We start from the raw sequence: 26769 nt of genomic DNA, 5'->3' as shown, positions 1-26769 counted from the left end.
TGTATTCTTACGCATGGAATGGATGGTATATCTCAGTAAATTTTCACAGATTGATCAAAATATGCATCGATCATATACTCCATATCCTCATTGTCATTGACATTATTACCAAGGTAGCACCCATTAGAAGTCTTTTACTTAGCTATCAAGTGAGAAGCACATTGGTTGCCTTGGAGTCCCATCTTTTTATGAACTCTCTTTAGTACCGTGTTTGATGTGTATCATTTTTGTTTGACCTTCAAAAGTTATACCATTAGGACCTTGAAATTGTCTACCATTATGGTAGACAACCGCAACAGATGTTTGGGAACATGAGCTCATCTTTTTCAAGGATTAAGGTTTGGAGATGATGGCTTCAGATTTTTGCACAAAATTTTGAAGATCTAAGGATAACGACAATAATTTTATAAGGGAAAAAGTTTAATGTAATAAAAATCGTGGAGAAAGAAATTGTGGATGACCTGATATTGGCCTCTAACTGACATTTATGCGAGTAACTCGGCCATGTACACTTGTAACTGAGTCAATTATTCGAGTAAATGAAGGTTAACGACAGGCTAAACAAGAACATATTGATATATAGTTTAAAAAGAGAACAATTTGGTATATGGTTTTGAAAGGGGGCAAAGTGATAAATTTGTTATAAACGTGAATAAAATAGTCAATTAGCCTAGGTTACAAGTCGGAACACTGACCAAAATGTCACTGTTCATCAAGTTTTTTACTCAAATGCCACGCGAACAATGTTATTTCTCATTATGCCACGTAGGCAAGTTCGTTGGGCACTGTAGCAAACTCAGTTCGCTGACGTGTCACGTTGCTAGTGGACACCAAGTTCGCTACCCCAGTTCGTTGACGTGTCACGTTTCTATCAGGTAGCGAACTTGGTAGTTGGTGTCCTCTAGAAACGTGACACGTCAGCGAACTGAGTTTGCTACAGTGCCCAGCGAACTTGTGCACGTGACATATTGCAAAATAATACTGTTCGCGTGGTATTTAGGTAAAAAACTTGGAACCAAGCCTCACGAAAACGACAGCGTTAGCACTTCAATATAAAAATGCGTTCGATTTGACACTGAGAGCGCAAAACGTAACCGATTCTCGAGTTGCAAATCACACGTCCACACACATACATATAACGACTTTCTCAGGCCCTCATTCTTCCTCCCTCAACGATTCTAACGGCTTTCTCTCTCTCCACCATTCTCAATTCTCGAATCTGTGTTCAGAACTCCAATCACAAACAGCTGCTGCAACAATGTCGTTATCGGATTCGGAGACCTATGGCGGTGCGGCGGAGTACAAGCCCTTCCGCCAAATCAGCCGTGATAGTGAGATCCATTTCGTTCCGCTTCGCATTTGTATTTTTTTTTTCCATCGTGTTCCGTTTGTTTCTCGAGAAATGTTGGTTCAGGAAAGAGGAGAAAATGTAGATACAGCGTTTCCCTGGCTGTGAAGTTTCAAAATCTCCCTGTCTATGATTCTGAGTTGCGAAGCAGAGCTCAGTATCGAAACACCCTATCTGAAAATCCCGATTCTCCATCTGCATTTCGTTTGGTTTAGAAATTGAATTTCGAAGTCTATAATTTGAAACTAAACGAATATGTCGAGTTTGTGATTTTCTTTTTTTCTAATCTTCTAGAAAATGAAGCGATTGGTTTCTCTGATAGAAAAAACGCAAGAAATGAAATATGCAAATTCATAACTTCGATTTTTCAGAAAACGTTTCGGTGTTTGGCATCCATCTTATTTTCTCAGTTTTTATTTTTTAAGCAAAAAAATTTCACCTTCACAGTTCAAAATAGAAGACGAAATTTAATTAAGTACTGTGTGCATGTAATGAATTCACCTTCGTGACTTGTTTCGTAATCTTTTTCATGGTTGGATGCTCATAGGACTATTGTATGAAATGCTTAGATCGGCAAAATCAGGGGATTCGAAAGCCTGGAAGGTGTGTCTTTTAATATGGATATTTTGCACTTCGCCCATATGCTTTGTCTTTGCTTCTTATCTTTAGTTAATTCAAGGTGATAACTCATGTTGGCCAATTTTGTTTTCTAATTCTGACAGGTGCTTATAATGGATAAGGTCACGGTGAAAGTTATGTCACATTCATGTAAAATGGCAGATATTACAGACCAAGAAGTTTCCTGTAAGAACACTAAAAGATATGGCATTTTTGAGTTTATCCCTTTTTCTACATTTCTTCTACTAGAGCCAATTTACTCTGGCTGATGGAACAAGTGAAAAAATGTAAAGGAGTGGTGGTTACTGGCTTTGTAAGAAGCAATTCTCACTATCATAAGATGGTCAAACACTTAAGAAGTGATTATTGGTGCCAAATGCAACTCTCTACTCCCAAGAACTGTAAAAAATCAGACATTAAGATTAGAGTGCTTCTCAGTATGTATGCTGTATCAAATAACTGGAGTAAAAACAATTAATTATTTGCCACAATATTTCTCATTCATTAAGCCATATCATGTTGCACATGATGTTATTTAATCTCCGTCTTTCTTCGGTTTATACTCCCCTCCGCTTCAATTGGCAGTGTATTTGTCAAGATCATTTAGATTTGAATATTGTGCACTTAATTGATGCTTTCTACTTCGTTGTATTTTATGTTTTTCCATATTCACCGAACCAACTATACTACAATTTTTGTTCTGCGGTTACTGTGTTAAAATATAGGCATTATATAACCTGTTAACATTTCATTGCAGTGGTGGAAGACCTTTTCCGGAGAAGGCAACCACTACCATCTATGGATGCTGTTTATTTCATCCAGCCTTCAAAAGAGAAGTAATTTTGTTTTCTAATTAGAATTTTCCATTTTTTTATGACCACAGCAGATAAAAAAAAATCATGTAAAATAATTGTTTTGTTATTCAAGGACAAGTCTTCCATTATAACACCATGTTATTTAGGATTTTCATAGATTATAGCACTATTGCTTAACTTGGTGCTATTTAAAACATACCGAGTGCATTTTTGCTAGCATTCACTTTGCAATTTCCACCCTTGCAAGTGTGTTTAACTAGCCTGTTTGTCTGCTTCTTTCTCATCAACAAATTCAATTTGAATATATCAGATATTTATGATTTCTGTAATTTACTTAACTATTTGATACAATATGTGATTTTTATCATGAAAGAAGAGGTTTCTAGCTATATGAAAATAGGAAATTCTATGTGACAGTTTATTTTTAATTATTTGTTACGAGGAAGTTGTTTGGAAGAATTATGTTGGGAACCTGCATTATATTATCAATTTATGATGAGTTGATAGATTTTATTAAATTCACTGACAGAGATCACTGTAATAATGGTTATGGAGAGAAAGAGAAAGTGTGTATGTTAAAGAAAATTCAAAAGAAATAACTAGGAGACCTTATAGCTGATTCTTCTGGCTTTTTGACCCTTTTGCCCCTCATTAATTAATTAATAACCAATTTGCCCCTGATCAAGAACTATCCACCAACCTGCCCCCTTTTAGTCGACTACCTTGCGGTTTTAGTCGAGCAAATGGTCAATCTTCAGAAAGTGGACTTCCGCAAATTTAGTCGACTAAAAAATCATCTTAATCGACTACATTTTTGGGATATTTAGTCGACTAAGTATCGATATTTAGTCGACTAAATATCGACGGATTTGTTTTTTAAAAACCCCCCATTCGGCAGAGGGGGAGTATGATGACCTAATCGACTAAGGAGGCGGCCCAAACCCCAAATCCGCAGGAGCAGCTGAAGAACGCCCCAAACCCTTCCTTTAGGCGTGTGGATTGCCCCCAAATTTGGTCCAAATCGTGAAATCTGAAGGATAGGTAAGGTTTCTTAACTTGCATTGTGTTTTAGGTTTAGGAATTTTTTGTATTTGTTTGTGCCAAATTAGACAAATGCCATGCTTATGCGTGACGTGAAAACGCATGAGGCTAAGAAACCACGACCAATCATCCAATCTCTCACCAGGAGGAACAATAGCAAATGCAATAGGGAGAATGTAACCATCTCCATCTTGTGAAGTTGCAATCAAAAGAGTTCCTTTGTATTTACCGTACAAATGCGTGCCATCAATTTGGATTATGGGTTTACAATATTTGAAGGCCTCAATGCACTGGTGAAAGGTCCAAAATACTCGGTGAAAGACAGCCTTATCCGTATACACTCGACGTTCATCAACACATTGGTCTGTATCAATCTTGAACACAGAACCCACATTAACCTGCGTCATGTATGTCAGCCAACCAGGCAAGAATGCATACGATTTATCCCAGTCGCCAAATAACTTGACAATGGCTTTCATTTTAGCCTTCCAAGCTTTCCTGTAAGATATGTTGTATCCATACAAACGTTGTACCCTCTCTTGAATAAGAACTGGCTTCAATGATGGATCTTCTTTTAACATACCTATATAAAAAAAAACACCGGCCAACAGTCAGAATACAAACTGATTAACGTTAACATACCTTAGGAAGTTAGATATATCGAATAATACATACTGATAATGGTTGCACATATCACATCAGAATCCAACTGTCTATGATCCCGGGTAAGACCTTGGTTTAGGCAGGTGTGTTCTTTAACCCATTTACTAACCACCCAAGTATTTCCATTCTTCGGCAACAATGCCCTCACATACCAGGGACATCCATCATTATGGTGTCGACACTTCATCACAAATCTATGGTCATCACTTTTTGCCACAACGGCAGTACGGTGAGCCTTCATACAATATAATTTGACTGCATGTTGCATTTCAGATTTGCTACGAAACTCCTGATACAAATATAAAGGATCCCCTAATTGCCAGCCACCGTGATCATCATCGTCACCATACAATATCTCCGTCTCATCATTAGGGTGGACCCAATTAATGAAGGTATAATGTGAGCTTTCATTCCAAAATGGCTCGACCTCAGAACCTACGGATGCATTATAATGCCACCGTCAATACCATTCATAACAAAAAAAATAATTGCTAAATTAAATCTTTAAAAAACAAATCTTACCACTGCTAACAGGGTCAACACGAAGTGGTCTCGTAACCTGCGAACCCGGGGATGGTGAGCTTGTGTCAGTGTCGAAATCACCCTCTACGTCAGTATCTGACGTGTCACCTAGTGGAATAACACTCTCAGGTTCACCGTCCTCATCGCTGTCCATATCGGCATCCTGTTCATCCTCATCTGTTTCCCGCAGTGTTATCTGACTTATGACATGTGCAGGTGCAGATAAATCGACTACTCTTTCTTCATGACCAAAATACGGTTCACTTCTTGTATGCATGGGTGCAGATGAAGATTGACCACAATCTAATTCAACATATATCTCAATAAAATTTTGAAATTTTCGGTCAACAATTGCATCTATGACACATTCGACATCTTCATCATCACATATATCGTTACCAATGTAGTAAATAGCATCCTTACCAACTGTTGTCTCTACCCTGGCAATCATCCGTTGAACGCATTGGCTGCCTTGCAAACCCAATTTTTGCTGAATTCTCTCCTTTAACTCATTGTATGTAGTGCCCCGTTTGATTTTCAACATTTTCGTTTTTCCTTCAAATTGAACACCATTGGGGCCTTCATAATGCTTTCCATCATAGTAGATCATTGTCACATACATGTTTGGACTTGTGCTCATCTTCCTCACGAAATTGGGACTTGGGTTCTGAAATTGGGGGTTTGGGTTCGGATTTTGGGGTTTGGAATTGGGCAATGACAATGATTTCACAATATTAGGTCTGTAGAGATGGTGGGATGAAATACAATCGGATTGAGAGGATTACACATGAACAAAGGGAGCTATTTAGGTTTACACAACAACAACAATCGAAATGAGACCGAAAACATGGAAAATATAAGGTTTCAGTCGACATTTAGTCGACTAAATATCGATACTTAGTCGACTAAATATCCCAAAAATGTAGTCGATTAAGATGATTTTTTAGTCGACTAAATTTGCGGAAGTCCACTTTCTGAAGATTGACCATTTGCTCGACTAAAACAGCAAGGTAGTCGACTAAAAGGGGGCAGGTTGGTGGATAGTTCTTGATCAGGGGCAAATTGGTTATTAATTAATTAATGAGGGGCAAAAGGGTCAAAAAGCCTGATTCTTCTTCTAGGCTTTTTAAGTTCCTTAAGCGAAGTTCAGTGAACCATCACCACAGAATGATTATCAGGTTGCAAGTATTTTTTTATACGACAGGATCCGTTTACAAACTTTTTTTGCAATTACACTAATGTAGGACCGGTCGTACACTGTGTGATTAATGTAGGACCGGTCCTACGTAGTGTAGTTTGTAAGAGTTTGTAAACAAAAAAAGTTTGTAAATATAACCTGCTCTTTTTTTTATTATTCAAAATTCTCTTCTATATTTACAAAAATCATAGCAATTTCCTGAAGTTTTGTTGTTGGCTCTAAAAAAATTTTGAATTAGAAAGTTATCAAGCAGGCAGACACATATATCTGGAATGTACAGTGTGTTGGTAGAGACCCAAAAAAATTAACAGAAGGACAACCTTCACCATGAGACTTATTATAATGGAAGAAGTCAACTAAGAGACAGCAAAAGAAAGTTCCCCCCCCCCCCCCCCCCCCCCTTTTTTTTTTTTCAAAACAATCCAGGTATTGCAGCATGCTTCCCCATGTTCCCCGCCTTGGATAACAAACTCATTACTCTACGACTGCATTATGTTATCCAAGCTTGAAATGCTCTCCATCATTAACTGAGACCAGAGTCCATAACCTCAACTATCCAAGCTTGAATCTCTGAATGCTATTAAATCAGCAATGAAAATGTTTATCTTCTGCATCGTGGTAAAAGGGAGAAAAACAGACTGGAAGGAGACTTGCATCAAAACAAACTTTGATGTCTACTCCAGACAAACGCAACATAAAAATAGACTGTAAAAATATAAGTGCTGTTAAAATAGATATTTCCTTAGCTATTTGGAATATATGTGTGATTATAATCTGCAATAAATTAAGATAGATGAAACTTGCAAAGCACTAGGAACATGATATATAGAATTTGTTCCAATTAAATGTACATCTATTACACTTTAAATTCAGAAAAGTACACCTTTTGCTATATAGCATTCATAAATTAACCTAATCTTCTGTCTCCTCTTCTATGCATAATTTTTAACTGTCATTTTTTCTCTGTTATTTCTTTTTGTTTTCACTTGCATATTTTATCCATATTAAACATATCTTTTGCTAGCATGCAGTGTAGTCATGTTCTTGTCTGATATGTCTGGAAGGGAGCCCCTATACAGGAAGTAAATTCAATTTTCCTCCAAATTTAGTATTGTTACATCTTTTATAAGTTTACTTAGGACCAAACTGATTTTTTCTTTTTTTCTTTTTTTTTGTTGGGGGCGGGGGCTGCGTTTCCCTTTTTCGTATGCAATGTTTCAGAGCCTATGTATTTTTCAGTTCACCAATCCCAAAGGAACTTGTAAACCACATAAAGTGTGATACAAGTGTCTTACCCCGCATAGGTGCATTGAGAGAGGTCAAGATTTTGCTCCCCTTGTACCTAGTAGTTGTCAGCAAGTAGTCATCATCAAATTGTTTTTGACTGAAATTACTTTTGATTTTATTTTGCAGATGAATTTGGAATACTTCCCAATAGACGGCCAGGTATGTAATGATAAAACTATTTCATGGTTCAGTTTTTGGAAATGTATTTTACTTGCATAACATATTGAACTATTTGCCTCATTGATTAATAGTTTTGTCCATTAACGTGATTACTCTCAATCTACGGTATCATTAATCCTTCTTATAAATATGTTCATTACGCTGTCTAATCACTAATGTGTAATAATAAACTATCCGGATGATCTTACTGATTTATAAGGGAAGAGTGACCATTTTGCCACGCTTCGCAAATTTTTTTATCAAACTACCACGCCAACAGTAAATTTTGCCAAAATGCCACGCGACATATTTCGTTACACTGTGTAGCGAAATATGTTTGCATGTAATTCGCTATACAGTGTAGCGAAATATGTCATGTCACGCTGCACATTCACAAAAATGACACGTGTCAAGCAGGCAGAAATTCGCTATATTGTGTAGCGAATTATGTTTAAATTCTGTCTGCTTGACACGTGTCATTTTTTGCTGACTGTGCATCCTGACATGGCATATTTCGCTACACTGTGTAGCGAATTACTTGCAAACATATTTCGCTACACAGTGTAGCGAAATATGCCGCGTGACATTTTGACAAAATTTACTGTTGGCGTAGCAATTTGGTAAATTTTTTTGTCAAACATGACAAAATGGTCACTGTTCCATTTACAAGAGGAATTCCTATAGACATAATTTTGTCAAATGATCCCAAGGTTTTATTCCTTTTTAACTTTCCACGTCTAAATTTAGCAGTGTTCCCATGGAATTTGGGATTGTAATGCCTTCAAAGTTCATAAATTACATGACGTGAGCAGTATATAAATACCTTAACAACTTAATAAGAAATAAAAGTTCATGGAAATTTCACTTATATAGTAATAGTATATGTTATTGCTGCTCTCCAAGTACCAAACATTATTATATTAGGCTTGTGAGGAACTTCTATTAGCTATTGGAGGTGACTGTTGTAACTTACGCTCTCTCTTCTTTTTTTCTTGTTTTTCCTGTATGGAGAATAGATTTGTTTGTTATTTTGTCTCACATTATGATTATCTCTCCTTAACTTTCCACAGTATTAATGAACGTAAAGAATTGGAGGTTGATTTTGGACAATAATTAGATAGGTGGAATGAGTGAGAAAGTAACAATTCCTTAATGGCCATAATCAAACATGCCAATTCGGTCGCTAGCTTGTTAAACTTCATGATAAGGGGTATGGATCCTTCACACAGGTGCTAGTATTGTGGTCTGTGGATAGACTTTAAATAAAGGGCTGATCCGATTGTTATTAGTATGAATTGACCGGGTGGATGTAACCTGTAAGAAGCAAATATTGGATACTAGACTATTGTTTAGGGCTAAACAAGAGCTGCAGATAAAAAAATGTGTTTTGAGAAAATACGAGATCTAAAGCAAAAGGGAAGGTAAGTTTGTATGGAGGAAGGAACAAAGTGAAACTTGAATCCAGTTTTTTGGTTAATAGACTCGGAGATGAAGTAGACATACTAGGACTTACAACAGAAGAAAGGCAGAGTAAAAGAAAAGACATGGCAAGAAGAGACATGGAGCTTCTAGAAGCACTAATTAAGAGGCTTGAAGCTGGAAGCGGTATCCCATAGCATTCAAATAATTAAGAACCAGCAAGGCCATCTGGAGGAGTTAAAGCTGGTGGTGCTGGACCTAAGTGACAAGGATACGGGGCTAAGATTAGGGATAAGGTTAAAAACAGGGGAGGATAGACGGAGAAAGCATAAAATCCCTTTGTTTTTGGGGGAAGATGCCTCTGAGTGGGTTAATAAGGTGGATAGCTATTTCGAATTGAAGGGCGTAGCTGACAATGACAGATTGCATGTGGTACCGTTGGCCGTGGAAGTATTAGCTTTATCATGGTTCCAGTGATGGGAGTTTTGTGCTTAGAATCCTTCTTGGGGAGGCAGCTATTAGGAGGTCTCAATCCTCCATGATGCAGAACCCTTATGAATTACACTTGGGCTTGAAACAATGAATCGAGTAGAGGAGTATAGAGAGCAGTTCGTGCTATATGCGAGCCCATTGCGGGGTACTAACCTTAAGTATGCTGAAGAGAATTTTCTTGAATGTGCTGAAAGAAGAAATTAGGGAAGAATTGATGAACTATGCCCAAAGAATTTATGAGAAGAATAGAGTACTAATTAAAACAAGGGAGAAGATGAAGTGGACAGCAAGAGAGGAACCTCATAAAGGCTTAGTGATGAATTCTACAACCAGCAAACCCAAAAATACTTTTGGAAGCCAAGGAGGGTGGTCCGTAAGACTTTCTGATACAAATTACAAGAAAATGTCAAGAAGGGGGTGCGTTTTAGGTGTGATGAGAAGTATAAGCCCAAACATGTATAAAAGAACAAGCAATTTCAAGTAATGTTGCTGGAGGAAAGAGAGAGTGATGGAATGATGCAAGATCATAGGTGAAGGATAACTCTCTTGAATATTATTAGTAGCAGGCCCCGTAACAAAATTTTGGTGCATTATATGTATTCAAATGGGTACTCTTTTTTTCACTGTGGCTTCATTTTTTTTTTTTTTCAAAAAAAATGAAAAAAAATTTAAAAGTGGAAAAAATATGTATCTAATTAGATATATTTTATGCACCAAAGTTTTATTTCGCATGTTTGTGTGAGTAGAAATAAGGATGGATCTAATGATTTACTTGGGCCACGCCTTGTTAGTAATAGTTAAAGTTACCTGATATGGGAAGATATTCATGTAAGGATGCGATTGGTACAGGTTTTCTTTTGGGATAGATGGAAAAATATGAGTGGGTATTAGAAAATATCATGTTTGGTACAAGTTTGTGAAAAAAAAGTCTACAAAAAATATTGCCTAGGAAACAATATGTGTGTTAATTTTGTGCTGAAACTCAGTGTTTCAAAATATCACTTGAGATGTGGTATTTTGAAAAAAATCTGAAAAGGAGAAAATTGAGCGCGAAAATATTGACCAAAGTGACACTGCATGCGTGTAAAGTGAGTGAGTTCTCAGATCTACCATATTGTGACCCATTCTCATCTACATATAGTCAGAAGTGTGATAATAGGAAAGGAGAGAGGAGATGGTATTGACTGGTAACAGTTGAACAAGTGGGAGAGATTAGGTTCTCGAATACCTGAGAAATAGAAATTTTGTAATCTTGTTTTATCTTCCTAACCTTGCTGTTCTCCATTGATCCTGGGGTAGGGAAACCACATGAACAAAAATCTAATTTTTTTTTTCTTTATAATTTCTTTAATCTTTGGACCAGTTCTATCAGTATGCCACTGGAAATCCACTTGTCAACTCACAAAATGTAGATTCTGCTTCAACGTATACATGAAATTATGCATGTGAACATGCTTACATGCATGATGTAACCAGGCATACGCTTGCTTAGATAGATTGAAGATTTAAGTATGTTACTTGCACACATGCTGATAGAAAAAATTAAAAATAAGTTTTGGAATATATAATTGGCTTGGTTTTAAGGTGAGAGGGAATACTCTAAAGCACGTGATTCTTGCGTATCATGTCCGAGTGATAGCAAAAAATAACTATCCGGTTTTTGTGAAAGTCCTTATATTATATAAGCAAGCTACTCTGCTCCAACTAAGATTGGCACTTGTTATTGTACTTACTTTTAAGCAAAAAAATAACCTTGACCCTTTTTGCAAAATATTCTGAATCAGGGGAAAAAAATGATTTGTTTACTGAGATCTATATGATGCAGGGGTTTATCACTGATCAAGATACAGCATTGGAAGAACTTTATGGCAATATTGAGAATACTCGCAGATTTAATACGTGCTTGAATAATATGGCAATTCGAATAGCTACAGTTTTTGCTTCATTGAAGGTATTACTTTTACTTCCCTAATTCTATATTTGAAACTAACTCAGATCAAGGTTTTATAATGGACTTTTCTTCTCCTTCAACTTCTTTTTTTCCCGTGTTTCCTCTTTAATTACTCTCATAATGTGAAATTATTTCTCAAGTTGTTGAACGTCCAGCAATTAATATAGGTTTAGCGGATGTCCAGTGGCTGCACCTAAAAATTGGTGCACTCACACTATATATTACGGGTAATACATTGTGTATTTTCTCTATCTTCAGAAATTTAATTATGTATTATGAATAGTATATAGTTATAATATTTCTGAAGAGAGAGAAAAAATCATGTACTATCCGTAATATATAGTTAAATTTTTAAATATAGAGGAAATACATCATGTACTACCCGTAGTATATAGTGTAACAGCACAAATTCTTAGGTGCAGTCACATTACAAATCATTTTGCATATATATAGGGTTCATTTTTTCTGCAGTTACTGCAGATAAGTTATCTGCAGTAAGCCCAATACGACGTCGTTTTGGGGTGGAAATCATGGTGTTTTTATAATTTTAATTTATTTTAGGGTTATAATAGTCTTTATATTTATAATTTTTTAAGATTTCAATACCAAAACGACGTCGTTTTGGGAATAAATGTAGATAAATTATCTGCATTAACTGCAGAAATATTTTTCCCATATATATATATATATAGGGGCAGGTTATATTTACAAACTTTTTTGTTTACAAACTCTTACAAACTACACTAAGTACCACCAGTCATACTTTAATCATGCAGTGTACGACTGGTCGTACTTAGTGTAATTTGCAAAAAAAATTTGTAAACGGATCGTATCTCATATATATATATATATATATATATATATGGGGTAAGATATTGTAACAACCAATTAGTGTTACTACTAATCAATTTCACCGTTGAATCGATTATGTTGATCAAACGGTTATATTTATTTCCATCTTTATATAGTTATGGTTACCCATATTTAATGCTTTATATTTATTTTCACCTTTAAGCATTAAATATAAGAAATCATAACCATACAAAGATGAAAATAAATATAATCGTTGGATCAACATAATCGATCTAACGGTAAAATTGATTGGTAGTAACACTAATTGGTTATTACAATATCCTATCCCTATATATATATGTGTGTGTGTGATTTTTTTTATTTTTTTTTGGTACATTGCCAGGAGATATCCCCATTCAACCTTCTCCGGGCACTATGCCCTCGGGGTACGGCCCGTTTGGACTAGCCCCTCATTGTAACAGTGTGTGTGTGTGATTTTAAAGGATATAGAATTGTGTCTTTTTAAGTGAGAGAAAAACACAAACAATAAAAATCATGAGAGGAGGAAATGAATGATTTTTTTTAATTTAAATTTTAAATAAAAAATATTAATTTATATATTTTTCTCATTTAAAATAACCTATTTTATTTCCTAGACATTTTTCTGGTTGTGCATATCTTGGCTGTATCTCTACGTTTTTTAGCAGAAATCACTCAGAATCAAATACTTACTACGTTAAGATACACGACGGGATCCAAATCCAATCAGCATCCCATTTCCGTTCCCTATTTGTGACAACTTCGGTCACTTTTTCCCATTATTTCAGTTTAAACACGTTATGGTTGATCAAGATATATGAACAACGTGTCAATCTCTTCTTTAATTTTACTCTATTCTCCGTGACAAGGGAACGATCCGTTTACAAATTTTTTTTACAAATTACATTAAGTATGATCAATCATACACTCTTGATTGAAATATGACCGGTCATACTTAGTGTAGTTTATAAGAGTTAATAGACAAAAAATTTGTAAATATAACATTTCTATATAATCTTAACTAAATTGGTCTATAGACCTTTGTAGTTAGATTGTCTTTTTTATTTAAATTTGAGAAAAATCTTAAATGGGTGTTTGGTTTAAGTTATTGAAAAATTTTGCTATGCATCTGACTCTGGTCTTTTGGGAGGACCATGTTTGATTCAAGATATTGAATAATTTCTCCATCTAATATATTTCTCTAGCTTTTGAAAAATGGGAAGTACATGAGATAAAAAGCATTGTTTAGAAGACCATTTCTAAGATGATATTTTGCACTTAGATGGGTAAATAGCAAGACTTCCACTGAAAAGACAAAAAAAGACACGGTCAGAAAATTTTTAGTATTATTAACCGATTTTCATAAAGTATGATAAAGGGTTATTTTAGTATTTTTAACTGATCTTTCCATCAATATTTTACCTTCAATTAAATATACATTCAAAAAATTTAATCCAATTTTTTCGATAATATTTTGACGTATCAAACAATTTTTTTTAAATTTTTTTACCAAAATCACTTTCTTACCATATTCCTATTAATTCTATTTTTCTGGTAAAAAAACATTTTCTCATGAACCAAACGCGACCAAATGATTTGACTTGCTAATAAATGTCCATCCATTAATTTCTCTCGGTCAAAGTTAAATATAGTTTTTTACCGAACACAATGTCTTTCCTTTTTCTTTTTCTTTTTTGTTATTGTTGCATCATGATATGAAAAATATTCTATAACAAGGACTTATAAACTTAAAATTATCAATTCAAAATTAAATTTTACCAATTGTCATTAATTTTTGTCTAATACTGCCTGTCTTTTTCACTTTGTACCTTTCTTTATGCCTTATACTACAAATTCGTGTTTACAGAAATTATTAGATAAGTCCTTATCCCATTAGTTTCATCAATGCATCAATTTTTGTGAAAAATATAGTTGTAGTCATATAATTTCCTATTCATATTATAAAGGAACAAGTTGACAGTTCAGCATAGCTCATAAATACCGGTTTATTATATTCTATAATTTCTGAAAGAGTATATCCTAATTGGCTAATTCTATATCTTATTAGGAGTTACCGTTTGTGTGGTACCGTGCTGCAAAAGAAAGTGACGAGTCTACACCAACAGGTCGTGAGTTAGTTCCTACCAAGCTTGCTGAAGCTGTTTGGGACATGGTTTCTAAATATAAATCTACTATTCCCAACTTCCCACAAAGTGAAACTTGTGACCTGCTCATTGTTGATAGATCCATAGATCAGGTTGAAAATATTCCTCTTCATTATGAATCTTTTCCTTTTATATCTCACCTTTCGATAAATGTGTTGAACCTGGATCGCAGATTGCTCCTGTCATTCATGAGTGGACCTATGATGCTATGTGCCATGATTTGTTGAATATGGATGGAAATAAATATATGCATGAGGTATGACCTTCTTTTCGTCTCCCCTCCCACTTCATCTTGTAGAAAGGTTTTGCATTTTCCTGCTTCTGATTTTGAGATAACAATCAATTTAGGTTCCCAGCAAAACAGGGGGTCAACCTGAGATGAAGGAGGTCGTTCTAGAAGACCATGATTCAGTCTGGCTTGAACTTCGCCATACACATATAGCAGATGTACATCTCATTCTCTCTGTTATCAGCTCACATTTCATATATTTGAAATGAAATCTCAATGCTCTTTTACCAACTCAAATACCAGGCTAGTGAAAGACTACATGAAAAGTTTACCAACTTCGTATCAAAGAACAAAGCGGCACAAATCCAACAAAGTGGAAGGTTTGCACCGGCACCTTTCTCCTTACTTTATGAAAAATGTTGGCCATTTCGTGAAATGCCAGTCCAGATTAAGGTCCTAGTTTTCACTGTATTGTCATCATTCATTTTACCTAGTCTTCAATTTCCATGCTTTTAAACCTTAACTTTTTGTGTTAAATCATTTTATTGTGATGATTATATAATGAGACTTAGAATATTATAAATCTGGAAGTATGAATGTTCTGATAATAATATAGATAATTACGAATGTTACTGAAACAGCTCCTGATAGTTAAATAGTACTTCAGTGTAGAAGTCAATAATACACTAATAGTAGGGCGGTGAAAGGAGAATGGATTTGCGAGAAACACGACACGGAAGGAAGGGCTGTGAACCGAGGTGGAAGAATGGTCATTCGCGAAAAAAAATTCAAAACAGGGAAGTTGTTTTACTGAGTATGCGCGGTTTTTGAGGTTACATCTTGTTGGGAACTAGGTTCCCTCAAGCTCGGCTAAGCAGCCTTTGTGCGGAAGTCAATCAATAAGATCCTGATCTCGGATCTCAGCAATTCCTCGGCCTGAACTTCATCAGGTCAGGCTGCGCAGCGAAAATATCAAAAAGAAAAGAAAGATCACAAAACAGGAGAGAGAAGCAGAACACAACCAGATTTAACGTGGGAAAACCTTCTTGAATGAAGAAGTAAAAACCCACGGGACCTAGTCCAGATCAGAAATCCACTATGAAAATAATGGTTACAAATAATCAAATACACCAATGTGGTGGTTAACTCAACCTCTCCAACAATGGTGATAATCAAACTACCCTAGAGATGTTTCACTCAAACTCTCTCTAGAGATCTCTCAAATGCAAAACATAAAGCTTTACTCAAACAATCAAATAATTTTTCTCTCAAATTTGTTCTCTCGAATCTGACCTAGCATCCACCCTCAACTAATGAGTATATATAGAGGAGGTGGAAATTAGGGTTAGGATTTTTAGGAAACCCCTCAAATGGGCTTGGGCTTAGCATTGAAGGAGGCAGCCCAACAAATCTCCCCCTCCGACTTCAATGCGTCGGCTTCACCATCAACCCGGCTCCTTCACAGCAGTCTTCAAATTTCCTTGTTGGAACCGGCTTTGTCATCATGTCGTACCAATTTTGGTCAGTGTGCACCTTGACGAGTTCGAGCTCACCACCTTCCACCACATCCCGGATCCAATGATACCTCACATCAATATGCTTAGTGCGGGAGTGATAGGTTGAATTCTTCGCAAGATGGATTGCGCTTTGATTGTCACAACCCAACTCGTACTTGTCTTGATCATGGCCGAGTTCCATGAGGAACTTCTTCATCCACAACATCTATTTGCTTGCCTCAGTAGCGGCAATGTACTCAGCCTCAGTTGTCGATAGTGCAACACATTTCTGAAGTCTTGATTGCCAAGAGACAGCTCCTCCGGCAAATCTCATCAAATATCCTGTAGTCGACTTCCTCAAGTCGGCATCTCCCCCTAAATCAGAATCCGAGTAGCCTTGCAACTCGGCTTTGCCTTCACCAAATCGGAGACATAAGTCGGTCGTACCTCGGAGGTACTTGAAGATCCACTTCACTGCTTCCCAGTGCTCTTTGCCGGGGTTTGACAAATACCGGCTTACCATTCCAACAGCATACGCCAAGTCGGGTCTAGTGCAAACCATTGCATACATCAAGCTTCCGACGGCGGATTGGTAAGGGACCTTCATCATCTCATCTTTGTCTTCATCAGATCTCGGACATTGCTTCAGGTTCAGCTTTATGTTTCCGGCTAGGGGGTGCTCACTGTTTTGGCTTTGTCCATGCTAAATCTCTTCAAAATCTTCTCAATATATTTCTCTTAATTCAGCCACAGTAGCTTCTTCTGTCTATCTCGGATGATCTTGATTCCGAGAATCTGCTTTGCAGGGCCGAGGTCCTTCATTGCGAAGGACGAGCTCAACGCCTTTTTCAGGGCTGTTATCCTCGATTTGTCTTTCCATACAATAAGCATGTCGTCAACATATAACAACAAAATCAGAAAATCTCCAGCCTCATACCTCTTCACAAATACGCAGTGGTCGGCTTCAGTCTTCTCAAACTTATGATCAGTCATGAATGATTCAAATTTCTTGTACCACTGCCGAGGTGCTTGCTTCAAGCCATAGAGGCTCTTCTTCAACCGACATACCAAGTCTTCTTGGTCTGGAGCTTGGAACCCTTCTGGTTGCTCCATATATATCTCTTCTTCCAAATCACCGTGAAGAAATGCCGTCTTCACGTCCATTTGTTCTACCTCGAGGTCCATTGAAACCGCCATGGCTAGCATGGTTCGGACCGAGGTCATTTTCACCACAGGAGAAAAAATCTCCTCAAAATCAACTCCTTTCTTCTGATTGCAGCCTTTCACTACAATTCGGGCTTTGTATCTCGGCTTTTGCCCGTTCTCTTCATTCTTAATCTTGTAGACCCATTTATTCTTCAAAGCTCGTCTTCCTTTAGGCAACTCGGTCAGCTCATTAGTCTGATTCTCGTGCAGAGACTTCATCTCGTCTCGCATTGCCTTTTTCCATTCTTCTTTCTCTGAGCTCGTTACAGCCTCATCATAACTCTGAGGCTCACCGTCTTCAGCAACAACGGTGTATTCATCAGATGGGTATCTTGTAGAGGGTCTTCTTTCTCGAGTTGGATATCTCGGCTGTTCTTCAGCTTGAGAACCCGGTTCATCAATTTCATCCCGGATCTCATCATCAACTCGGACCTCAGTGTCTTGGTCATCTTCAGCTTGTTGCTGATCATCATTTTCTTGATTGTCTCCCCCTGCTTCAACTCGGACAGGAGGGATGGGTTCTTCACGTCTGACAGTAACCCGGACTTTGGGCTTCGAGATGTCATGAATGTTCTCATGCTCATGAAAGATCACATCTCGGCTTCTCACTATCTTCTTATTGATTGGATCCCAAAGTCGGAACTCGAACTCACATCTCGGCGAACCAAGATAAATGCATTCTTTGGTCTTTGCATCAAGTTTAGCCCTTTCATCTTTAGGGATATGCACGAAAACTCGGCATCCAAACACTTTCAATTGATTATAGGCCGCTTTCCGACCTGTCCAGACTTCTTCTGGAATTTCTCCTTCAAGTGGCCGTGATGGTGAGAGGTTGATCAAGCCAACAGCAGTTTTGACAGCTTCTCCCCAGAATGATTTCGGTAATCCGGCATTAGATAACATGCTGCGAACCTTCTCTTCAATAGTTCTGTTCATCCGCGCAGCCAGTCCATTCAGCTGAGGTGTCTTGGGGGGCGTCTTCTCAAGTCGAATCCCGGCCGTTCTGCAGTATGCATCAAATGGGCCGCAATACTCACCACCATTATCAGATCGGACCACCTTCAATTTCTTGTCAGTCTCCCTTTCAACCATAGCATGGAATTCTTTAAATGATTGGAGTACCTGGTCTTTAGACTTCAACAAATACACCCATACTTTGCGGGAATGGTCATCAATAAATGAAACAAAGTACTGAGCTCCTCCAAGGGATCTTTCCGACATGGAGCAGACATCAGTATGGACGAGGTCAAGAATATACCTGCGTCGTCTAGGTTGATCCGGTCTCACAAAAGAAACTCGGTGCTGCTTTCCAGCTAGGCAGTGCGTGCAACTCTCCAACGCTTGGCCTTTCAACCCGGTCAATAATCCTTTCTTGTTCAGGATCTCTAGCCCTTTCTCGCTCATGTGGCCGAGGCGCTTGTGCCATAGCTCCAAGCTAGGTTCATCTCGGACAAAATTGACTTCTCCGCCATTGATCTTTCCTTGCATCACGTACAAGGAGCCTTCCTTCTTACCTCGGGCCACGACCAAGTTTCCCTTGGCCAGCTTCCATCTCACACTACCGAAGTAGTTCACTAACCCGGCATCATCAAGTTTTCCTACCGAGATTAGGTTCAAACGCATGTCAGGAACATGCCTCACATCTTTCAACACAAGTCGGCATCCGACATCCGTGGTCAGAGTTACATCACCGACACCAACAATCTTGCTGGTCACTTGATTTCCCATCTTCACGACTCCGAAATCACCACCTCGATAAGAGGAGAAAAAACCTTTGTGTGGAGTAACGTGGAAGGAGGCACCGGAGTCAACAATCCAGGTGCAGTCATCATATGCAACATTCAAATAATTATCCTCTCCAAGGAGGAATATCTCGGCATCAGGGTTTGCAGCCACCGCAGTGGTGTTCTTGTCTTCCCTCTTCTTAGGAATAATCTGATCCGGCTTCACAGAGCCGTTCTTCTCATCATTCTGTAGGGTCCAGCAGTCTGGCTTATTATGGCCTGTCTTTCCACAGTAAAAGCACTTCAACTCATATTTCGGCTTTGACCGACCTCTGAACTTGTCTCGTCTGTCACGATCTCTACCTCGGCTTTTGCTTCTACCGCGGGAGTCTGATTTCCCTTTGTTCTCAGCAACGTTGGCCTCAGATGTACTCGAAGTACCTCGTTCTCTTCTCCTGGATTCTTCGCCCAGGAGGCTGTCTGTCACGACATCCATCTTCAATTTTCCATCTGGAGTCGAGTTATTCAGGGTCACCACCAGAGTATCTCAGCTTTCTGGCAGCGAGCTCAACAGCAGCAATGCCTGCAATTCTTCATCAATTTTCATATCAGCCTTTGACAGCTGATTCACAATACCTTTGTAGGTGTTCAGGTGTTCAATCATGCTCATGCCGTCCTTGTATTCAAGCTTAACAAGTCAGCGAACCGGGTGTGCTTTGTTCCTGGGAGTCTTCTTCTGAATCATGGACTCCAGCTTCGTCCACAACTCATACGCGTTCGTGAATTCGGACACGTGCTCAAAGAGGCTTTTATCAATATATTTCCTGATCGTGGCTACCGCCTTCCGACTCAGGATCTCCCACTCCTTATCAGTTTTGTCTGCCGGTCTCTCATCAAGGATAATGGGCTCATGTAAATCTTTGCAGTAGAGATGATCTTCCATCATCGGTCTCCAATAAGTGAAGTTGTCTGCGGTCAACTTGAACATATCTCCATCATGAGTTATGCCACTGGTCTCCATCTCGTCTCCCTCAGAACCCGTCGAACTCGGGCTCTGATACCACTGTTGGGAACTCGGTTCCCTCAAGCTCGGCTAAGCAGCCTTTGTGCGGAAGTCAATCAACAAGATCCTGATCTCGGATCTCAGCAATTCCTCGGCCTGAACTTCACCAGGTCAGGCAGCGCAGCGGAAATATCAAAAAGAAAAATCACAAAACAGGAGAGAGAGAGAGAGAGAGAGAGAGAGAGAGAGAGAGAGAGAGAGAGAGAAGAAGAACACAACCAGATTTAACGTGGGAAAACCTTCTTGAATGAAGAAGTAAAAACCCACGGGACCTAGTTCAGATCAGAAATCCACTATGAAAATAATGGTTACAAATAATCAAATACACCAATGTGGTGGTTAACTCAACCTCTCCAACAATGGTGATAATCAAACTACCCTAGAGGTGTTTCTCTCAAACTCTCTCTAGAGATCTCTCAAATGCAAAGCATAAAGCTTTACTCAAACAATCAAATAATTTTTCTCTCAAATTTGTTCTCTCAAATCTGACCTAGCCTCCACCCTCAACTAATGAGTATATATAGAGGAGGTGGAAATTAGGGTTTGGGTTTTAGGAAACCTCTCAAATGGGCTTGGGCTTAGCATTGAAGGAGGCAGCCCAACGGCTACCGTGCTGAGAAAGAGAAAAACATGCTGAAAAGCTTGTTGTATGCACAATACGGACAACTGAACGCATATTAATATAATAATGAGTACACAGGTCCGAATTTCCCTAATTAATGGAATACAATGAACTTCAACCTAACTAATCACATGTCCAATTGAGACTAAAGCAATCTAGATTAATTACTTATCCGACAGGAAGATTTATAAAACCTCCCAAGCCTTCTCCTAATCGTTTACATATATTGTTTCACTTTCCTCCTACCATGTGCACTTAGTTTGACTGTACACCTTTGAACATGGTTCAATTGTCATGTACTTCAACTTGTAAATTTAATTCTCAGCAGAGATGGTAGTGAATTATCTACAAGAGATTTGCAAAAAATGGTTCAAGCTTTGCCCCAATACACTGAGCAAGTGGAAAAGATTTCACTCCATGTAGAGGTGATTTAATTTTTTCCCCTCTTACTTTCATTGTCTTTTTTATTTTCTTTATCGTTGTCAAGGAAGAGTATTTGGTTGCAGCTTAAGAATGACATACTTTTTGAGAACTCATGCTGACCTTAGACACACGCAAAGAGCTGTGATATACGATTCTTTCAAGCTGATAAGGGTCACAACGAAAGAAATATATTTATATGGTGACCATTTTGATTGATTAATTCAATGCAGATCGCAGGAAAAATCAACAAAATTATCAGAGAAACAGAACTTCGAGAGCTTGGACAGTTGGAGCAAGATCTTGTTTTTGGGGATGCTGGAGCCAAGGACGTTATTAGCTTTTTAAGAACAAAGCAGGTTTTGTACTGAAGATATTTGTCTGAATAGTCAATATCATTTGCTTTTCAAGACACAATGTACACTTTCTTTTACTAAAAGTTTTGTGCCACATGCAGAACACAACTCCTGAATATAAGTTGCGTTTGTTGATGATTTATGCATCTGTCTATCCTGAAAAGTTTGAGGGGGATAAAGCTACAAAGCTATTGCAGGTCATTACCAATTCTTAATACTCCTTATTACACTTAAGAATATAATTTGCTAATAAGCCTTATCTACGTTCGTTTTGTAACTCCAAAAATTTGTAAAATAAGATTTTCAGTGTTGTGATCAGATTCGTATTCTTTTGAACGTTAGTAGGTAAAATTGACAGAATTGAACTTTTGTTACTGTGCCTAACTTTGACTTGCTTTATGTTCTTGTCTCATTTTTCTGAAGTTAGTAAACGTTCTTTGGGCATATGACTTTGGCTCGCTTTATTTATAACTTGCTCCTTCGTAAATCTAGATGAGGTCTCTCACAGGAAATAGGTTGCCTGTCATATTACTCGACATGTTTGATTTCTGAGGTCCAATCTGATTTTCCAAGCATGCAACGCCTATCAACTATTGCAATAATATTTATAATTCAAAGTAAAAGGAATTCACCATAATCAAGAATTATAGATTTTTGTACTAGAAACGTGTATATTATTTTATAGCAGTGCCTAAGGAAAGTGTTTATATTTATGCTTTGTGTTTCTAATCAGTTGGCAAAACTATCACCTGATGACATGAAAGTTATCAGTAATATGCAACTGCTGGCAGGATCATCAAACAAGAAGTCATCTGCTGGTGCTTTCTCACTCAAGTTCAGTACGCAGAAGGTAAACATATATGGGTAATACTTTTATTACGTTGCATTTATCTCCTACACTCACATTTTTCAAATGGGTCTCATAAGAATTTTTTTCTCACCTCCAACTTTTTTCTATCTCCTATTTATTGTGAGAGTAGGAGATAATACTTCTTTTATGCAATATAAGAAAAGTATTACCCAACATAAATAGGTTCATCTAATCTCATGTTGCATGAGATAAGATCTCTTATGTTATAGACACACGTGTGATGAGATCCACCATTTAAAAAAAAAGAAAAAAAGAAAAAAGAATATCACGGGTTTTCGATGAGTGTATTGGAGATAAAACTATTCTTATGTTGCATAAGAGTAGTTTTTCCAAACATATATATCCATTTCATGCTAAGTCAGAAAGAGGAAATATGTCAAGTACGGAGTTCAAAAAATATATATCTGCAATTAAAATAAAAATATTTGAATTGTGGATTCTTTTTCGTTAAGGATTTTAAATATTTTAGGCTGAGGGTGGATATTGCATTACAAATTGTTCTCTTGCATGCCCTTGTGTGTTAACTTTTCTTTCACACCAAATTATCTATAAGAAGTTTGTTTTTTTCTTGCATAGACAAAGCAAGCAGCACGCAAAGATCGTACTGAAGAGGAAGAAACATGGCAACTATTTCGATTTTATCCCATGATAGAGGTACGACTAAAGATCATGCAAGCCTTGCATTGCCAGATTTGTTGCGTAAAACATGCGACCTACGATGACTTGATTTTTTCGTTTTTTAATTTCTTTTGGGAAGGGGTTAAAGTAAGAAATTGATCTCCCATTCACTCGATTTTTTAGATAGAAAAAAAGCAAAAAGACAATCAAAGAAAATTAATCTGCCTAATTTCCTGAGTTAGTAAAACGTGCCCACTCCAAATACTTTACATGTTTAATTTAGTTCTAGGTGCCATTGATTTGCTAATAAAAAAAATGAATGATACAGCACACAAAATAATATACTATGTTTAATTGTTTCAAATAATATAAATATTGGATAAAAGGCATCTGCATGAGAACGCCAATCTTTAAATTTGTTACTCATTAAACCAGGTTATAAAATCATGTCCGCCACAGGAAAAGATAAAAAAAGACAAATAATCCTTATCTCTTCATTATTTGAGCTCTATTGCATGTAAAATAATGCATAACACAGAAGGCATTATAATAAATTTTTCCTAATTCAATTCATAAATATCACAATTTTTAGTCTCGCGCATTGATCATTAAACAGCTAAAAATATATAAAAAAAAATTGTACTGTGACTCAATCACTTACATTGTACTGTTCTATTTGTAATGTCCCTCAATATATATCAAACACAATCTTAGTTAGATTTCAAAAGTTATATCTTATAAGAGATTTTTCCATATTATCAAATGTCATAATTAATTATCTTGCTCTCATATTGTTCTTTTTGTCATATGGTGGCATTTACCCACTGATAGCCCATAGATGCCGAGGAAAATTTCACTCTAAATTATTGAGTTGATGTTATCATTGTATGGGGTGTTGTTGGTTGGTAGCCAGTCCCTGGGATATGTTCAATACATCTTTATGGCTTATTTTTTATTTGTAAAGATGGATCCTAAATTTAGTTGCAATATGTAGAAATTTTATAGACAGAGATCTTATGTATGCTGTTTTCAGAAAGGTCACAAATTCAAACTCGGGAAGTAGTCTCTTTCCTACGAGGATTGTCCTCATCTTTATCTAGGAGTTTAATGGAGAGTAATTCATTTCTCTCTGTCATAAGTAAAACTCTATCAGTAGAGTGAATTGGGGGCAACAAGTTGATATAATGTGTTAAAAGGCACAGTGAAAAGGTTATATAATCTAACCTACAGCTAAAAGTAATTAACTGGGGCCTTTCGTTTTCCTTTAATCAAAGAAAAAATAAATGGAAGGAATGCTTTCCTTTTAAACAAGGGTCAGAGGCCATTTCCTTCATTAAAGTTCTACCTTGGGCTTATTTTCATGTTGTAGTTGTGTGAGAATGAGTTAAACTTACGAATTAGGCCAGTGCATGGGAAATCTTTTTGTTTGCTTAAACATAGCAAGACTAGTTTCAATTATTCTTTGTCGTAGTATTGTATATAATCAAATGTAAAAATATAGATGGCATTTTGTTTGTCAGGAGCTCATTGAAAATCTCAGTAAAGGTGAATTGCCAAAGAATGAATATTCGTGTAAAAATGAACCAAGTCGTACTGCCCCAGAGGGCTCTGCTAGAAGCACCCAACGCACCCAGACAGCTCCAACAACTGCTCCTCATTCGATGAGATCTAGGCGGACAGCAAACTGGGCACGGTCTCGTACTTCGGATGATGGATATTCAAGGTAACATGAACCATTACCTCAACTGAAATTTGTTTCTTTACTGGAGACGAATTGCGCTTTGAAATGGATGGAGTTTTTTTTTTTTTTCTTTTTTTTGCGGGGGGTAAAGAAATGGATAGAATTTTAACCCTGAACTCATAGTTTTTCCCACCTTCAACAGTGACTCCACGTTGAAGAACGTTTCTACTGATTTCAAGAAGATGGGAAAGCGAGTCTTTGTGTTTGTTATTGGTGGGGCTACTCGATCTGAGGTAGTATATGATCAAGAACTTTTGTGAACATGTTTGGGATTTTGAAATTGTAATATCAACCAATGCTATTATTTTGCTATTTTCAGCTTCGAGTTTGTCACAAAATGACAACAAAACTAAAGAGGGAAGTAATCCTAGGCACTACTTCCATGGATGATCCTCCACAATATCTAACGGTAATATGTCCTTCTTAATCATTTGTAGATCATCATCTAAGGTGTTTTATGTTATTGAAGGTTTCTTTTTTCAAATAAAGAAGTGAAATATATTTTATGAATTAAGTACATTCATTTGAACTGCTATGGGTGGTTAGACAGTGACACTGTTCTCGTTCTCTGGTCTCTGGTTTCTATCCCCTTTCAATTGGCATTCTATTTTGGCGTTTGAGTTTCTCTTTTTCTTTTTTTCACATGAAAACTAAACATCATGTTAATTAACCACGATGAGCTATTTAGAACATTCGCAATGCATTATAGAGAACAAGAACAATATAGAGCGAAATATAGATGGAAGAAAATTAAAACAGATATTTAAGAGACATTTTCAACAAAATATATATTTGAAAGAAAATATTGTAACAAGAAGCATGGCTAGCTACAAATACATCAGGTCGATCACTTACATTGCTTTTGTAGCATATAGAATTTAAATTTATACCTAGAAAATAGCATTCTAAAAATCAATCACTGAGAAGCTTTGGGCAAGAAGGAGGAGGATAGTTGGATGTCTCTCTGCGAACCATAAGAAAAAAAATAACATGTAAATCATTATAAGCAGAGATTTTTGGGCAGGAAAAAAGAGTTTGATTGAAGTAGCTGCTGCTATTTATTTAGTTTCTCTTATTATTTGATTTTCATTTTTCTGATTTCTGCAGAAATTGAAGTCATTGTGCGACAACAATATTGCAACGAGTCTGAATGGTCTCGGGATATAAATTGTTTCTGAAGACTGCTCACTGCCAGCAGGTTGGATATCCCTTTTATAAATTGCTTAGACATTAGAAATTTATGCCCTCTTGACAAGGGATGAACACAGGGCCCCCTTCAATTTTCGTTTTACTCAAATTTTGTCATGTCCAGTCTCGGTATTACGTTTAAACGCTACACCTCCCTCCTTATATACTGAGGAGATTTGGTATAAGCTATTAGAGGATATGTACGTATTATTCATGTCGACATCGGGTGAAAGAAGGATACCTAGATTAGAATATAAATTATATATTTTAATATTTACGTCTTCCATATTCTCCCCTATTTTTAACTTTTTAAGTATATTTTGCAAAATACACATCAACAGAAATAAAGTTCAATTTTTATAGTTGACTTTATAGTTTATGGTCTTAGAATGTTAAGGATTATTTAAAGAATTTTGGTTGAGTTGAGAAGCCATTGACCTTATTTGGTTTCTAGAGTTCCGTCTCTTATTATATGTATGAAGTTAATGTAAATATTCTTTTGTTGCAATCATAGTTATTAAAACCGAACCGACCCGGCTGGGTCGATCCGAAAACTGGTAAACTAGTTATATAACTGGTCCGGTTGAAGTAACAGACCGGTCATGCATTAGAACCGGTGCGACCCGGCCGGTTTTCATAAAAAATCGATAACTCGGTCGGTTAACCGGTGACCCGGCCCAGTCCCAAAAAAAAAATCCAAATTTTTGTTTTTTTCAAAAAAAATCA

At 37.0% G+C, this 26769-nt stretch overlaps 1 protein-coding gene across 1 annotated transcript; it reads left to right on the top strand.

Moving 5' to 3' along the window:
* Positions 1-1258: 1258 nt before the first annotated feature.
* Positions 1259-26022, top strand: LOC133313672 (protein transport Sec1a-like). Its single transcript, XM_061515069.1, has 21 exons — positions 1259-1331; positions 1896-1951; positions 2071-2152; positions 2724-2802; positions 7237-7287; positions 7427-7523; positions 7619-7651; positions 11388-11513; positions 14413-14601; positions 14682-14765; positions 14858-14956; positions 15042-15118; positions 21178-21274; positions 21503-21628; positions 21727-21822; positions 22359-22475; positions 23073-23150; positions 24635-24837; positions 24998-25088; positions 25175-25264; positions 25963-26022. Exons 1-21 carry the CDS (start codon positions 1259-1261, stop codon positions 26020-26022), a joined length of 2004 nt encoding a protein of 667 aa, XP_061371053.1.
* Positions 26023-26769: the final 747 nt, after the last annotated feature.

Source organism: Gastrolobium bilobum, unplaced genomic scaffold (assembly GCF_033153095.1).
Source record: "Gastrolobium bilobum isolate Gb01-03AN ecotype WA unplaced genomic scaffold, APGP_CSIRO_Gbil_v1 utg3001, whole genome shotgun sequence".
Taxonomy (NCBI): domain Eukaryota; kingdom Viridiplantae; phylum Streptophyta; class Magnoliopsida; order Fabales; family Fabaceae; genus Gastrolobium; species Gastrolobium bilobum.
This window is presented reverse-complemented; position numbering and strand designations above follow the sequence as displayed.